The 16,766-nt window shown below is 38.8% G+C and overlaps 1 protein-coding gene across 1 annotated transcript in view; it reads left to right on the forward strand.

Annotated features, from left to right (window-relative positions):
• CD2AP (CD2 associated protein) overlaps positions 1–16,766 on the forward strand; it is an 81,117-nt gene that overhangs the window by 42,896 nt on the left and 21,455 nt on the right. The window contains exons 5-9 of the mRNA XM_029965767.1: positions 1,123–1,223; positions 5,196–5,316; positions 7,656–7,840; positions 11,246–11,354; positions 14,837–14,928. Coding sequence (XP_029821627.1) covers positions 1,123–1,223; positions 5,196–5,316; positions 7,656–7,840; positions 11,246–11,354; positions 14,837–14,928 — 608 coding nt within the window. The remainder of the gene's footprint in view (positions 1–1,122; positions 1,224–5,195; positions 5,317–7,655; positions 7,841–11,245; positions 11,355–14,836; positions 14,929–16,766) is intronic.

The raw sequence follows: 16,766 nt of genomic DNA on the forward strand, positions 1-16,766 counted from the left end.
GGAGGCAGTATCTGTATTTTGAAATGTTTTTACACAGCTAATCGTAATTGCTGAAGCTTCAGTGTGAAGGGAGTACAAAGTATGGGGAAAAAGCATGGAAATTATACAGCTCCTGTAAGCTTAGGCTTTACCACATCAAGCTTTTGATTCATGTTTTCATTTAAATTGAAGCAGATTGCTTTTGAGGAGGATAGGGAACGTGTGTGGGTCATAGCTCGGGATGATAATTGCCCTCAAAAGCGTGCTGGCTGCTCTGTTGTGGAAAAGGTCTGAAGGCATGGCCTCTTGTTTGAAGGAGAAATGCATAAACTCTCTGGGTTCAGCAGCAGCATCACTCCAGGATACGTGCACAGTAATTAGGCAATGTGGGTTCACACTGCTGTGGCTGGAGGGGTTGTTGGAAGTCACTTCAATGCTTCCCCATCTCGAGATGTCATTTTGTCTTTTTAATGCCTGCAGAGCTTTAATGATGTGTGGCAAACATCTGAAGATTGCACTTAATTTTAATTTTGCTTTTGTCAAACACTGCTAATTGATGCTTAGTTTGACTCCATGCTGGCACTGAGAAAAGGGAGGGTTTTTTGCATTCGCAGATTAAAATGAGTTTGGATTTTGAAATATGAGCCCAGCAAATGCTGGCATTACCTCAGAGCTGTGGTTAACAAGGTCTGTGTTAGAGGGCAGAAGGGCTATCAGTGCACAACAAAAGGTGTCTCTCCTTTCAGGATTGCCTAAAGACTGGAGGCTCAAACTTGCATGTTTTCTTCAAAGCAGGTGCTAACTGGAAGCAACTGTCATTCCTGCAGATTTTCATCAGGAAATAGCTTGAAAAATCGTAGTAGTGGGGATTTACCTGACTTTTGAGTCAACATGTTTTCAGAGGGTGTTGGTAATGGGCGATGCAGTGTTGGAATTGTCCATCTGTTCTCAACCTCCATCTAAGCTGTGGCTCGATAGACTTAACGTGACACAACAAACTGGAAAACCAGCATCAAAAGCAACGTAGCTTTTTGGGATGGCTTATGGGTCTTCTGGTCAGATTGGATCCTCAGGAGCTTGAGTGAAGGAAAGACTAGTTCTCCTTTGTGGGTGTTCTTACTTGTGCCCTTCCCCTCGGCTCAGGGTCCAAGAAGCGTCAGTGCAAAGTGCTCTTCGAGTACGTCCCGCAGAACGAAGATGAGCTGGAGCTCAAGGTGGGGGATGTGATCGACATCAGCGACGAGGTAAGAGCTGTTTTGCAGAGCTGATCATCTCTTTATGTGCCAGAAGTCAAATTGACTTTTTTGGGTGATTGCTTGGGTTTGCAAGCATGTTGGAAAAACAGCATGGGAAAAGTAGAGTTTTTGCAGCTAAAGCTATTAGTTTAGGAATGTCTCTTAGGATCTAATCCTAAATCAATGAATACTAGATGTTTACAGGAAGTATCTCATCCTCACAGCAATAAATTTTGATCTGTAGCACAGATTCATTTTTTGAAAGACTTTTACAGATCTTTGGTCCTGTCTGTGTGATTGTTATTTTTAGGATGCTTTTGCTAAAACTGTTGGACCAGTTTCCTTTAATTCGACATACTCTAACTTGGTTTAGGTGAATGTTATTTGACCTGATTCTCCAGTTTTATGCTCTCTTGTAAGCACATTGAAGCATTAAAGTAACAGTACCAATATTCAGCACAGAAGCCTCTAGCTGTAGTACAATCTACTTCACCCCACATGCATAAAAATATGGAGCATACAAATGCACTCAACAGCATGTTATTATTTCTGTTGCCTCCCTTTTCCATTGGGTAAGAAATGCAGTTCAAGATATCTCCATGTTTAGACTTTGGCATTGGCCCCATGTGATTGAGTAGGGATTTGGGGTGGGGGTTTCTTATCTCTTCCTTACCTATGTGCTTCCTTGATATCTCTTCCATTCAATAGCAGCTTGTGTTGTGGGAAGCTTTTGAAGAGAGTGCTAGTGCTCACCTGACAGTCGCTAGGAGGAACTCTGCCATTCTCCTAGCAAGGAAAAAGCTATGTCTTTAGGTTCATTTGCACTAGTAGAATTTAATATCTTTGAGTAAACAGAGCAAATGACTTGTGAAACCTACTCAGTAAACTCAGTTTCATAAATACCATTGTGTGGGCGTTTGTAAAGGAGTGTTCCTGGGTAATCTCGGCAGTTTAATTTGTGGATGGTGCCTGTACTAGCAGTCCTGACAGAATAAACAGAATAAAAACATCAAGGCATTTCCTCATCTGGTTTCTTAAGGAAATTTTTTTTTATTAGTCCTCATTCTTACTCCTCTGCTAATGATTTTAAAATATGTGAGTGCCCAGTCTTCACTATTTCTAAGAAAAACTGCTAAAAATTTTTTTAGCAAATGCTACCAGATAGAAAAATGCTGCAGCTTACTGTGAGTACAGAGCTGTTGGCACACTGTTTTTATGGTGATGTAGAATAGACCTGGCAGGTGTAGACTAGGTCTGTCTGCTTCACAAAACTGTATTGATGGGCAAGAAATGTGCAGAATGGTAGAAAATACTGTCCACTGGTTGTGCTGTATGCTGGGAGAACTTGTCTTCACTACTGTGAGATGATTCACTCCCATATATATATATGTATATATATATACAGATAACTTGTAACTGTTCCTTCAAGGAAAGATGATTTGTTTACCTCTTTATGGGGAAAATAAGGTAAAATGAGCTTCAGTTCTACATTACCTGAGAATAATTCAGTATTTAGTCCTTGAGTTGTTTTTGTAAATTACGTCCTTAAAACTGACACCACTGATTGTGAAATCAAAGGTGGAGGCAGATGTGTTCAGAAATGAAATTATTAATATTGAGGAGAGCTTTTAGAGAAGAAGGCTCTTGTGCTGTGTGCTGGCTAAATCCACAGGGTTTCTTATTTACAGAACATGTGAGTTTTACGCGTGGGGAAAAAAATGCACAGAGTGCACGTGATAAATGTATCGTTGCTGTAAAACCTTTGTTTCTCTTTTATGTCTTCACCCACTCTTGTCAGAAGCAGCACTAATGAGCAGATTTATTTTTGTAGTATATTTTTAGTATTTGCATACTGGTGTAATCAAGCAAAATAAAATTTCATCTGACATCATTCATGAAGTTTTTATTAAAAAACCCCCCAAACTGTATTGGCAAAACTGCTTGTTTCAGCCTTCCTCCTTCTCTCTTGTTGAGAAGTCTTGAGTTTTTTGATAGAAATAAGTTGCTGGGATTCACACTAAAAGAGTTCTGCTGTGTGTGCCAAAGCTGTACCTCCCTCTTGTGGAAAATTGTATCATCTGGTAAGATTTTGAAATGGAAGAGGAAGGTTGGGAAATTGTCATCTGTGTTGCTGGCACCAACAGATGTGCAGATGTTCTCCACCGAAGCGTGTAGAACTTCTTAAACCGGATTTTTTAATGTCAATTAAAGATACAAACTATATTACCAGAAAAAGTATATAGTCAGTTAAAGGCAGTGTGCTGAGGAGGTTGAGGCAAGTGTGCTCAAGAAATATTTGTTTTGTTGCTGAGTGTCTCTGAACTGGCATCATCACTTTGCGTTTCAACTCTGCAAAGTGCTTTGCTGACCATATTTCTTGGCAGAAGAAGAAAGAGATTCTCAAGCTGCTTTCTGTATCGTAAGCATTAAAAGTCCCTTTCTCGAGGCTCCTGGGTGTAGTCTGGGTGAGTCAAGGCATTTGTATTTTAGGTTTCTATCATGTGTTATGTAAAGCTTGAGGTGCCAGAACCTGGGCAGCAGTTGCCAGTAATCTGTGCTTAAAATCTGTTTCAGAGGACTGGCCTCTGAGTTTGAACCATGCACAGCAAAGCTGTATTTGAGCACCAGGATGCCTTTAAAAATAACAGTGCTCTTTTCATTGCCAGTCTCTGCACTGCCAGGTTGTGGATATGCTTTGCTTGCCTGGAGGTGGGTTGATGTTTAAAACTGTGCCTGTGTGTCAGGCGTAGTGACCTACAAAACAAGGCTAAAAAAAGACAATGTAAACAACTGCTGTTTGGTTTGCTTCTTTTTCTTTCCCTGTTGCTTTTCTAAAAACAGCTTTCCAACCCGAAAACAAGGCAACTGAAATGAAAGATTTTGAAAATTTATCTTAATTAGAGTTTTTTAAGTAGTACTCATTAGGTAAATAGATTGTATTTATTTAAGACATTTTGAAAACTGTTCATAAATTGGAAGAGTACTGTTCTTAGTCTGTTGGCATTGTTTTACTCTGTCACCTCTGCATGCCCAGTTTTTTTTGCTTGTTCTGCTTTGGACCGTGGGTTATTCCTGATAAACATTCCATTAAATTTTGGAGTATTTCAGTGCAAGTGACACACCAGGAATTCAAGCACATAACTGAGTGTTAGAGTCATTATGTTCCCTAATCCCTGAACAAGTTTATTTCCAGTGCAAAAATGAGTTGTTTTGTGAAGAGCAAAGCCAACAAAATCTGGCATCCAGCAGACTTTTTTCGTTAGGACTGCTGTGTGCCACCACAAAATCCTTGTGGACTTGGCTACCTTTGTTGGTGGCCAGTTCTGATGGGAAAGTCCCTGCACCAGACAGAGCCTGCTCAGCCAGCTGCCTTCTGATAGGAGGAATGGACAGCTTAGTTTTCCATTACTCTGTGATGTCCTTAAGGACTTCTCTCTGTTCTACCCAATATTATCTGTAGAAATTTTAGCTTTGAAACTTGTGTCTTTTGATTGAAATTGTGTGAAGCTGCCCAATGGATACAAAGCAAGTGGGATCAGGACTTGTGGAAACTGGACAAAGCAGAGGAAAAGACATGGACAGCAAGAATGCATAAAAATTTCCATAGAAAGCCAGGCTAAAAGTTTCATCTTTATTTTCTAAACAGTTTAATATTTTCTTCTTCTGTTGGATGTGCAGTGCCTGTTATTCTGTCTTACCCTGAGAAAGTTGATGAACATTTTGCTGCTTTTCTGGATTAACTGTCATGGGGCTAATCTCATGTTTTAGGATCACTGCTGTAGTGATAGAAGGGACAGTAAATTGTTCTTTTTGCATACTGTTTCTACATCTTTGGTAGGTTTCTCTATAAAGAAATCATGGTCGTTTTGAACTTTCCCCAAGTTGTTTGTAGAGTTTTATAAGTGAAGTGTGGATGGAACTAATAGGAATTTCCTTTTGCTCTGTTGGTCTGCTGGTAACATGCAAAATATTTCTCTACAGGTAGAAGAAGGCTGGTGGAGTGGAACACTGAATGGCAGGGCAGGGTTGTTCCCTTCAAACTTCGTGAAGGAATTGGAGTCAATGGATGATGGAGAAACACAGGATGCTGTGGATGACACAGGTGGTGTTGTCTTTATTGTAAACCCTTAGCAAAGTGATCTTAGATCTTGGGTATAATCTGGAGTATTATGGTTGTAGTACAGCAGAAGTTGTAAAGAATTCAAGCTTCCTAAGAAGGGTAAGTATTTAGTTTCATTCTGGAAAGTGTTGATACTGAGTATGAAGGTAACCTGTCTTGCTCTCAGTGCACTTCAAATAAAATTGCAGTCAAGGTCTTGGTCTTGCAAATGTGTGTTCTGCATTTTATCATTAGAAATTTTATTATGTTCAGAGTTGATCCTTTTTAGTATTAGACAGAAAATCATTTTTTTGTTTAGTAGCTTTTTTCAGTCTTATTCTCACTGTCCTGAGTTCTTGAACACACAAAACTTAAATGTTTAACCAAGTCATTTGAGAATTGAAACTCGAATCAAAACAGTATGGAGAGCCTCAACTTAAAATGAGCCCTGGGAAGGGAGCCCTGATTCTTCATTGTGTTTTAGTCTAACAATGAAATGTTTTTAAGGCAGAATTTACATTTAGCTGTTCCTTTCTGGCTGTGGCTGTTTAGCTGGGGCAGAAGCAGAGGGTCTCTGGCTGAACAGCTGAGTGCTGAGTGGTGCCAGGCAGGACTGTGCTTTACAGGCAATTACTTTGTTCCCTTGAAAAAATGCACCTTAGGAACATTTTGGTCTACGAAGAACTGTTTGAAGGCTTGAGACTTGTGATATGACACTGCTAGAATTAGGAATGTTTTTTGGGAACATCATAACAGGAGTTAATTGATTGTTAAAGACAGCTGTGTACCGTTCAAGGGGAAAAGTGATTTTTAACCTTGTGGTAATGTGCACCCTCATTCAGTACTGAACAAGATGTTCAGTATTGATTGTTTCAAACAAGGGTTTACTCAGACATAGGGAAGGAGAGTCTGGCTTGGATTTTTTTTCTTTTTTTTTCTTTTGTAAATTGTGGAAATAATTGCAGTAGTGTAAAACAAGAGTTGTTTGACAATCCTTGTTGCAAATAGCTCAGTGGCTGTATCCTTGGAGGACAAATTCCCTGAGTTTAGTGGGGTCTGAGATAAATTTACAAATGGATATATGTTGGTCTTAATTCCTGAATATTGAAGTCAGTGAGACTGAACAGTAATTTGAAGTAATTGTATTTTCTGTCAGTAACTAACAGGCCTCAGCTTCCCAGGGTTTATATTTAATGCTCAGTACTTTGACAGACAGCATCTTGAATATGTTTCTTCCCATCCTCACTCCTGGGAAACAGTAACTGCCTCATACACTCAGCTGGGGTCTTTCAAACATGTGACCTGGACTTTCCTCATCAATGGGATGTCCAGCTATCCTTTTAGATATCTGAGAGGATATAGCTGAGTGAAGAGCAACTGGATAGAGAAAAGGTGAGAAACTGAAGTCAAGAGCCATGTAGCCTCATGGTATCATCAAAATATCTTAAATTTATGATAGAGGGAAGAGGCTTTAATTTTTATTGCAGTTTCCAAACATGCATAGGCTGAAGAGAACTTAACCAAAATCCTAAAAGTTGTGGAGGCTATTTTGAATTTGGCTTATAAAAGCTCTCCATTTTCACATGACTGTCTCCTGGAATTCTGCATGTAAAAGTAGTTTACCTGTAAATATTGGTTTGTAAACTTCAACAGATTTGACCATAACTTAAAAATAAAAAAAAGTTTAAAAAGTCTCAAAGCTCTTAATGCCAAAATTAAGTTCTCTGAAATATGTTTTGTGGGGGCTGGATAAATGTTATCCCTTAAAACTAAAAAATTATAAGAGCTAAATAGTTCTGTTATCTATTTGCATTTGGAATAGGAAATAGGAAAATTTCACTTTGGTGCCTTGAGAGGCATCATCTCCCACTGAGACACTGTGTTTTCCTGTGGCTCTTTAAACATGGTTGGATTCACTGTGGACCTTTATTGATCATCGCTGTCTGTGGCTGCAGCTCTGCTAATGAGAAGCTTTTAAATGTTGGACTAAAACCCCGTTTTCAGAGAATGAATAAGCAGTGTTTCATAAAACTAATGGAAAACATTGATGTTAAAAGGCTGTGGAGCCTGAGTGATAATTGAAATAGCAAGAAATATTAGTGATCTATTGACTTAATTGCCAGAGTAATCAGGGCAATACTGGTGTCATTTCAGTTTTTCAATTGGTCCTATATTGAATATAAAACCAGAACAAATGTGAGGTATTACAACTACAGTTCCTAGAAAAGCTGTTTAACAGGAGCAGTGCACACAGCTGTGTAGCTTCCACTCTTTTACCCCAGAAAAGCAAATATATAATTTCAGTTATTAAAATAACTTTTCCTTTCTTATTTTACTTTCAGAGCCTGTTTCCAATAGTCCTACCTCACCTGTGGCCTCTCCAGGAAACGGGGCTGAACCTGCATCTGGACCAGCACAGCCAAAGAAAATCCGAGGTGTTGGGTTTGGGGATATCTTTAAAGAAGGCTCAGTGAAACTTAAGACGAGATTACCTAGTAATGAATCAGAAGATAAAAAGCAAGATAAGGTTTGTACTGGTACATACTGTTATTTTGGGGTTTCCTGTAAAAACAATTTAAGAAATGTGGGCTCTGACCATCATCATCTCATAGGGCTCTTGCCTATAAAAATGAAACAAATCCCCTCAGGCTTCTTTCCTAATAACTTATAAGTAAGTTATATTTAACATTGATTCCAGAATGTCAAATGTCTTGGTATTTAAATAATTAGAGATGGAAAACCAAGGTGATAGAAAATTGTCATTTCAGAGCCATGTGGTGTAAGACATAACGAACTCTCAAACACATCTGCAGTGTGAGGTCTCTCATAATCCTCCTTGTAACAGACTTTGTAGTCTGGGACAAGACTGTTAAGCCTACTTGAGCAAGTTAAACTTGTCTTTTAAAACAAGGAATATTTTGGTGTTTCTTTAAGTTTTTGTTTGGTTTTTTTTTTTTTTCAAGTTTTGGTGGATGTTGAAATTGCTGTTCAAGGTGTCAACTGCCATTACCTTCAGAGCATACTGCCAAGCTTTTGGTTCCATAAACTGCTGATAATGTAAGCCTGAAAAATACAGTTTTAGAATTTTGCATCCTCATTCTTTTTTTTACCTCATTTTTATGAGTGAGTGGAAAAAGGAGCACTTCTGTTCTCTATACTGAACTTACTGGAGCTTAGGAGAGAGCAGATAGTGCAATGATAGTGGAATTGCTGCAGTTTGGGTTTTATTTTGATCTGAACCCGAGAGTGCTCTTACCCCTTGAAAGCACAACAACGATTCTCAGTCCTTTATCTTGAACTTATGCATTGTTTATTCCAAGAGCTTATATATGGATTTTTAGCTTTTGATAAATTAAAGACAGCTGAGATAGTCCAATTTTTCAGATTTGACTCAGATGATGAATTCAAGAAAGCTTTTAAAGCCTTTATCCATTTCAATCTTTTACCTGTTATGATTATTAATACTGTTTTGCTGACTGATTTCTTTTCCTCTGCTGCCATGGAAATAATTGTAATGGTGTAGGGCAGAAGGTCAGTTGAGTCCCTGGAAGGACAGTAGGGAGAGAGACTTCCTTGAATGTGTTTTCCCTCAATAGCAATGCTAAGAGCAGTGACATGGTGTATGTCTTCTTTGTTTCTGGTCCAGTCAGAAGCATCAGATGATTCAGAAAATGAAAGTTGCAAGTGTGTTGCCTTCTGTTTAAGGCTTGGGGAATGTTACCTCCTAAAGAATATATTGTTTTGTTTGGAGAAGAGAAGGTTCCTGGCAGATCTTATTGCATCCTTTCACTGCAATGGAGAGAGACTTTTTGCCGAGGTCTGTTGTGACAGGACAAGGGACAATGGCTTCAAACTGAAAGAGGAGAGACTTAGGAAGAAAAGAGGTGACATAAGGATGATGTGCTTTGTGGTGAGGGAGGTGAGATGCTAGAACAGGTTGCCCAGCCAAGGCCAGGCTGGATGGGGCTTTGAGTAACCTGATCCTAGTGAAAGGTGTCCCTGCCCATGGCATGGGGGTTGGATGTGGATGGTCATTGAAGGTCCCTTCCAACTCACACCATTCTGTGATTCTGTGAAGGCACACTGATTTTCCTCAGATATCTCCAGACCTTGTCCCTTGCAGTGGGGGTCTGTGGGATCACTAAATCTTCAAGTGAATGCTGTTAGACGAGGGCTACAGGACGTAGCTTCATCTTGCCTTCTTGTCGCAAGACCGATGGTTCGAAAGCACGTTTCCCTACTTTCTTCTTTGTTACCTGGGAGTATAAGGAGCCTGTCTAAACTCTGCTCAGTTAATATGAAGTCTGCTCAGACCTTCTGAATTGTCGTATTTGACTGTGTATAAACAATAAAATATGCTGGTGCTGTGTTTTGTTGGTTGGCCTTTCTGGAAAGCTCTTGCAGGCCATTTCTCAGCAAGAGAGGAAACGAAGTGAGAAAACAGTTTTGCATAGCCCAGTGACAAAGAAATAAACAATTTCATTTAGCACTTAATATTCCTCTTCCACTTGTTGCCAAAGTCATCCCAAAGGCAGACGGACTTAGAGAACAACATGGAGAGCCCAAGGGAGGTAACTCTCATGAAGGTCTTGGGAAAATAGGTGGCTTCCTTGGATTTGTGCTTAACTCGCTTCAGGGTTAGATAAAGGGCTGCTGGAAGGGCATTCTGTTGTTAAGTCTGCAAGGGGAAAAAAAAAGCTGTCTAGAGTAGAGAGAGCTCTTTTCCCCTGGGAAATTCAGAGACTGTTTAGCACAGGGCAGCTGAGTACTGATGTATCTGAAGTTCTCAAGGGCACTTCTGCTGCTGCAGGAGATTGTTTCAGCTGGTCCCAGCATCCTGCCTGGGCTCCAGCTATTTATACCCTGCCTACCTAGACTTCCTCTCTTACTTCTAATTGCATCTCATTTTGGAAGGGGGAAATATAGAGAACTATTTCCATGTTGGAATTGTTTAATCTCGTAGGTGGGTTATTTTAGTGCTTCCTTCATATACCATTCTGGAGAGAGTTAAATTGCATATGTCCTCCAGGAACATCCCAACTGACCGTGACTTCCTCCATGGTATGACAGAGGTACCAAATACCAGCCTACAGGCATTGTCTGGTTTTGGGGAGAGCAAATCTAGTTTCTCTGACAGTAGAAAATCTGCAAAGTTGAACTGTAAATGAAAATGAACAGAGTTACTAAAGGCAGTGGGATTTTTCACATCAGTAATGCTATTAGGGCTGCTCAGGTAAGTACTGACTGTAAGATCATACTCTGTAGCTTGTTGGGCTGTGAAGAAGTGGATGCAGCTGAAGCTGTCAGAATCTGGCAGCTCAGTAAGTCTTCTGGGGAAAAATATTAAAAAAAATACTGTAATATTTATTTTGGTTAGATGTTAACTCAAACTTGTAGTGGTTTTCATTCAGAAGTCTTGAGTGACACTCACCTGTTTTGTACAAATGTCTAAGAGTGAAGGGAAACTGGGATGGGTTTTTATGTGCTCTTACATTTGGTTGAGTAGTTAAAACTGATTGTCTGAGGTGGTGTGTGGCTGCTGAATATTCCTGCCTTATCCCAGTGCAAAGTAAGCATTGTCAGGGAGTTCCTCTAAGCAGAGTTTTGTGCTGGAGGAGGCAATTTTCAGGCTAATGGGAGAGTAACACCTGGAACTGCTGAAATACAATTGCTGAAGTACATTGGCCCTGTCCTGAGGTTGGCTTCCAGTTTGAAAGCTGGGCTCTGTCTTCAGTCAGTAGATGAAGTCTAATTGCAGTGTCTGTAATGGAGTAGCTACAGTAGGATAAGTGCTTAATGGGAAAGCTCACTGAATCTCTTTGAGATGTTGATTTGCATTATCTCAGCTAATTAAAAATTGTGTTCTGTAGTTTAATGAAAAATAAAACCTGTAAAGAATTTTCGTTAACAAAGTTCTCTTCCCTTCACACAGTCATTACCTACCCATTCTCCTGGATCAAAGCTAATTCATTTTCCCAGCATAACAAAAACTGAAAACTCACCAGAAGTAATAAAATCAGAAGGCGAAAGTAAACCAAAAGGTAAGGCTGATGAACATGTACATCTATTATTTGGGAGTCTTTTCTTGAAAAGTATTTGGTTATCAATTTTTTTGGTGTTAAAAATCTAAAACTTTAATGTATACTGGGCTTTTCTGTAATTTTCTATACCTTTGAGGAGCAAAAAAAGTCTAAAGGAATTTTGACTTACATTTCTGTAGAAAAAGAATCAAAAACATTTGTGGGATTGTATCCCAGAACAAAATAAGTCTGGGGTATGAAGTTTTACTGCAACAGTCCCCTTGATATTAATTTTCTATTGATGTGTTCAAAGTGATTTACTCTCTGCATAGCTTTGTGTTCTAATGGGATGCTGGAGACCTATTTCCATGGAACGGTCCCCCAACCCAATTTCTGTCCCTAGGTTGTAGAAGGTACTTTTTAGGCTCAGGGTTTACTATGGAGATGGTATTAAGCTGTAGTAACTCTGTGCAAAGTTTCTTGGATCAGAAAGTTGGTACTTATGTTCTGTTGAAGTCTGTTCCTTCAATAATTCAGTTTCATTGTGGTTCAGTTTGGCTTTTGTTGTTTTGTTGTTTGTATTTTTCTTTTTTATCATCTCTAAGAATTTATGACTTCATTTAGCTACCAAATTGCATGGTTCTATCTAGAGAGATGTTTTTAAGCCAACCCAAAACATCTTGTGGGAGTGCCAACCCCATATAAAAAATTAACTTTGATTATGTGATGTGTAGACAGCTCATTTCCCTGGTTCCAGAGCAGACATTTTTTCAACTTATATATTGTAATTTCAAGTATATTTTTGTTTTATGTGGAAATACCTTATTTTGGTGTGTTGTTTTCTATGGAATGCATAATTTGCAGAAATAAGAAAACTGCAACATCTTGCTTTTAAACCATTCCGCTGCTATTGCTCCAAGAGCCAGCATGACAGTGTGCAGCCCTGAGTGTTGTGAAATTTGACTTGTCTAAAATTTTGCATTAAAATTAACCCAACTTTGCTTAAAAAATCTGAGCATTCAGTGCTGAACACTCAGAACATTCAGTATTTAGCTCTCTTCATAATTTCAGGTTCTAAAACCAGAGAAATTGGACTAATCCAGTAGTCCTGCTGGGTCTCTGCCTCCCAGAGAAACAAATACATCAGAGAGGAAGTTAATTATGACAGTAATAGAAACTGTAGGAGAACATCAGTAGGTAATATAGACACCATACAAGAACATCTTATAACCTTAGGAGGAAAGTTTGTATTTCTTTCTTAGTGTTTTTATTTTAGTATAGACCATATTATAGTTTATGTACCTCATCCTCAGTTTTGAGAGACCAAGTTTAAAATAAACTATGTTCATGTGTTAGCAGATAAACAAAGATCTCTGAAGTGTTTAGACTAGTGTAGCTTATTTTGCAGTGAGGTTCTGCTGTTTCTGAAAGCTTTTTTTGGCCTCTGGTGAAAGAATGTAAAAATATTTTCTTTAAAAAGTAAAATAATCACACATTGAGTCCTCTTTCCCCCCATTATGTTAGGATACAATATCTGTGATTTCTGCTACTGTATAGTTAGTTTCAACTCTGTGGAAAAGACTCAGTTTTAAACTACGTTTTCTTAAAAGTATTTACTGAAGTTTAAATGCTGCAAAGTTAAACTGAACTCTGTCTTAATTAGTGGCAGAATACCAGGCTCACAAAATAAGGTGCTAAAGTGGCAAATTGTACATACTTTTTGCATACATGTCCGAGTTTCTTGGTGGTGCTGAAAGCTGGGGTTCACAGCCCAGCATGTGGGGACAGGGTGCAGGACTCCCTGCCTCCAGCCATCCTGGAGAACAGTGAAAGATCCCCTTTCTGGCACCATTTTTTGTCTGCTGTGGGACTTCTGATGTATGTGAAGAGGGGAGAAGTACTTGGAGGAGCAGAGGATATAAAGGATTATACTGACCAACTCCCCAGGCAGTAAGGAAATGCATCTATTTTTACAGAATCAGGATGTAGTGAAATGTATTACAGTTATTACTACTGAATAAAGTCCTCAGATTTGATAGATATTTGTAGTGTACCTGGTTTTTGTTTCGTTTGTTTTTTTTTTTTATTTAGAGTCAATGTGATTTTTGTTTTTTGGGCCTCAGTTTGAACATTCATCTCTTTGACATGGTTCTTACGGTGCTGTAGTTCTTCACAAACCACAGTTTAGTCAATCTAGCTGAGCATTTTTGATCCCTAGATAAGGCAGCAAAGTAATACAAGTTCTTGTAGTTAAGATTACTCTTGTGGTTACATCTCTGTGTACATCCACTTAGATATCTCTATATTTCTGTCTCTTAAGCTTGGCAAACGCTGGCATTTTAACACAGTGGTTGTCACTGACTGAGATTTTTATTTGACGATACAGTTTGTGCATTTTTAAACTAAAGATTTATTAAACGAAATGTAACAACAGCAAAAAGATTTGACTGCAATTCACTCATTAATTTTCTTACCACCCAGCCAAAGGCTGTCATTAAGAATTGCAGATGATTTTCATAGTGACTTGGTGCTGTGCTGCTCTAACTGGGAGTGATGCAGCTCCTCAACTTATGTGTGTTGTCAGTGCCAAAGAGGTTACAGCAGCACCTTTGAGTCCTTTTTGTTTGCTTCCTCTTCCTTAATGCTTTATATACAGAAATTCAACCTTTTTATCCACTGAGTTATTTTAAGTGCTGGGGTTAAACATTATATATTTATGTATTTGGCCTTTCTTGTGGTGTTTATGTTCTGGCGTGGGAAAGGAAAACAAATCCTCCTGCTTATTCACCTGAATCGTTATCACCATTTTAAATTGATTAGTTTTGAACTGTATCAAATGGAAAGAATTATTCTTTTTGCTTTTGTGGAAGAGGTTGTGACTGTCAGATCAGAGTTGATCACTCTGAGCTCTGGTTTCAGGTGCTTAGCCAAGGAATGCCTTTGCTTCAGTTACTTGGTTTCACTGCAGAATTTCAGCAAATCTGCTGCTTGAAGTACTTGAGGTTTCTGTAGTTTTATGTGTTAATAAAGGATGTCACTTGAAAACAATTGCCTGTATTTAATTAGGATGCAAATTTGAAATTTGAAATGAGAAAATATGTATAAACTCTTAAGCTTGAAACCATTCTTGTTTAAAGTGGCTCAGAATTGAATATATAATGCTATGGGGAGGGCTAGATGGGCTATTAAAATTTTAACTGTTATACTTTTAACTCCCCTTTTCTCCCTCTGAAATCAGAGGACTTGAATTAAGTTTCTGTTGTGAAAAAAATGTTTTGGGGCTTTTACTCCTGACTTCGCAAAGACTTCTCTTCATTGCTCTATAAATACATACTCTTATTTTTCTTGTGATATTGAACATGCATAAAGCAGCTTGGGTGGCTGGTTTAGAAGGGAAGTGTGATTATAGTGGTAATTTCTCAGCTCTGAGACAGCAGAAGTGAGCTGGTATTGTGTATGTTACTACCCATGGTCTCCAAATTAATTGTGCTGTTTTGTTTCAGCCAAGGAATATTACAGGACAATATTTTCCTATGAAGGCTCAAATGATGAACTCAACTTTAAAGAAGGTGATATTATTCAAATAATCAGTAAGGTAAGAAAGTTTGGTCTGCTCTAACCATGTGTGAAGCTTTTGTGTATTTTGTGCAAGTAGTTAATGTGTGAATTGTGAAAGCAGGAGAGTCTGTTGGAGTAGATATTCAACTCTTTGCTTCTGCACTTAGTGGAGATACAGATGACTTTAAAGATTGTTCTGGAGTGGGTGTTTTTGTGGAGTGCTCAAAGGGCAGTGGGATCAATGTACACTCAGTACCAAATGCCTTTTCAGTGAGGAAAATAGAAAAGCTTTGCAAATAGCACTTTTACGTTCAGAACTTGTTCTTTTTCTCTGGTGATGCATCAGGCTGACCTAGAGGTAGTAGTTGAAAAGCATTATTGTGTCAAGAGGTGAGAAATTAAGATCTGTATTTACTGATTTTGATGTAGGTATTATGAAAAAAACTGAGCAAATGTTTTCAGTAGGAGGATGAAGTCCAGGTCTTAGAGGTACTTGGTATTTCAGAATAACCATACAGAAGTTACTGATACTGTCTGGCTATTTAGAGAAACACGATTATTTATTTGAATGTTCTCGTTTGTGTTGAATGCTGAAAGCACCTTTTTGGTAGATCATCTTGTTGCAGAGATGGTTCTAAACAGGAAATTAACCTACCCATACCTAATTTCCCTGTAATACTCTGCAGCATTTTGTTAGTTTATCTGCTGCTATATAAAGAAATAATGACTTTCCTAAAAAAAGTGGAAAGCTTCATCTTCAGTTTTTCACACAGTTGCAGAGGAAAACTAACGCTTCCTTTTCTTTAGGAGGATTTTAGTTTTATGGAAAAGATGACCATTTTTTTCACAAGAAAATTGATATTATGAGCATCACTGACTGTAATGACAGCGGAAAAGAGTGGTTATGGAAGGCATTTTTTAAAACACAGCATGGCCTTGCCCCATCTTCGCTGTGTCTCTTGCCTCTGTCTTTTTAAACCAATTTATCCACAGCATACACTGGTCCAAAGCGGAGCCAAGAAGAGCTGTCCAGAGCAGAGCTCTCCCTCCAAAACCATCTTCTGAAGTCTGAGTGTATTAATGCAACTTCCAGGTGGCTGCCTCAGACCAGGGTTTTGGGCTTGCCAAGTGTTAAGTTTTTTTACCAGGGGAGTTGTGGCTGCCCCATCCCTGGAAGTGTTCAAGCCCAGGCTGGATGGGACCCTGAGCAACCTGGGCTAGTGAGTGGCAGGAGGTTTGAACTGGGGGATCTTTAAGGTCCCTTCCAACCCAAACTGTTCTGTGATTTCTCTGTCAGCACTTAGACTTTGTGTAAAGCCTGTTCCCCTTGGCCATTTCTTTTCTGTTTGTTCTGCAGATGATAATTTTCCATGGGTTCTCTCTGGCTCTCTGCCACTCCTCAGTACTGGCTAAATGGAGTTTAGCAGTGGATGCCTTATGGCATTCATGACTGCACAGTGTTCAGAAATCAGACTCTAGTACTTAATCCAAAGCCTGACAGAGGGGGAAAAAAAGAAACAAAACCTTAGCAAAGTCTTACTTTCAGAACTAGTTACCTATTCAGGTCCTTATTCTGTTGATTTTCCCTTTAGTTTTATGTAGGCTCAGATTTTTAAAAAATATCTGATATTTTATTTTCCCCTTACTCCTTTACCTGCAGAATTTTGGATCTGAGGCACAGAGGAAAGCTTTTATTTATGCTGCTAAAATACTCCAGTAACATCATACTTTCTTTTATGGATGAAGACCTTGATCAGTAGCATCATGTAATGGATTTCTGTGCCACTAAATTAATTCTCCATTATTTTATTTTCTTATATCTTAATATGGTTATTTTTTCCCTCAGGAGAGTATATCCTTTTGCATCTTCACCCT

Source organism: Manacus vitellinus, unplaced genomic scaffold, assembly GCF_001715985.3.
Source record: "Manacus vitellinus isolate BGI_N305 unplaced genomic scaffold, ASM171598v3 scaffold_11_pilon, whole genome shotgun sequence".
NCBI lineage: Eukaryota > Metazoa > Chordata > Aves > Passeriformes > Pipridae > Manacus > Manacus vitellinus.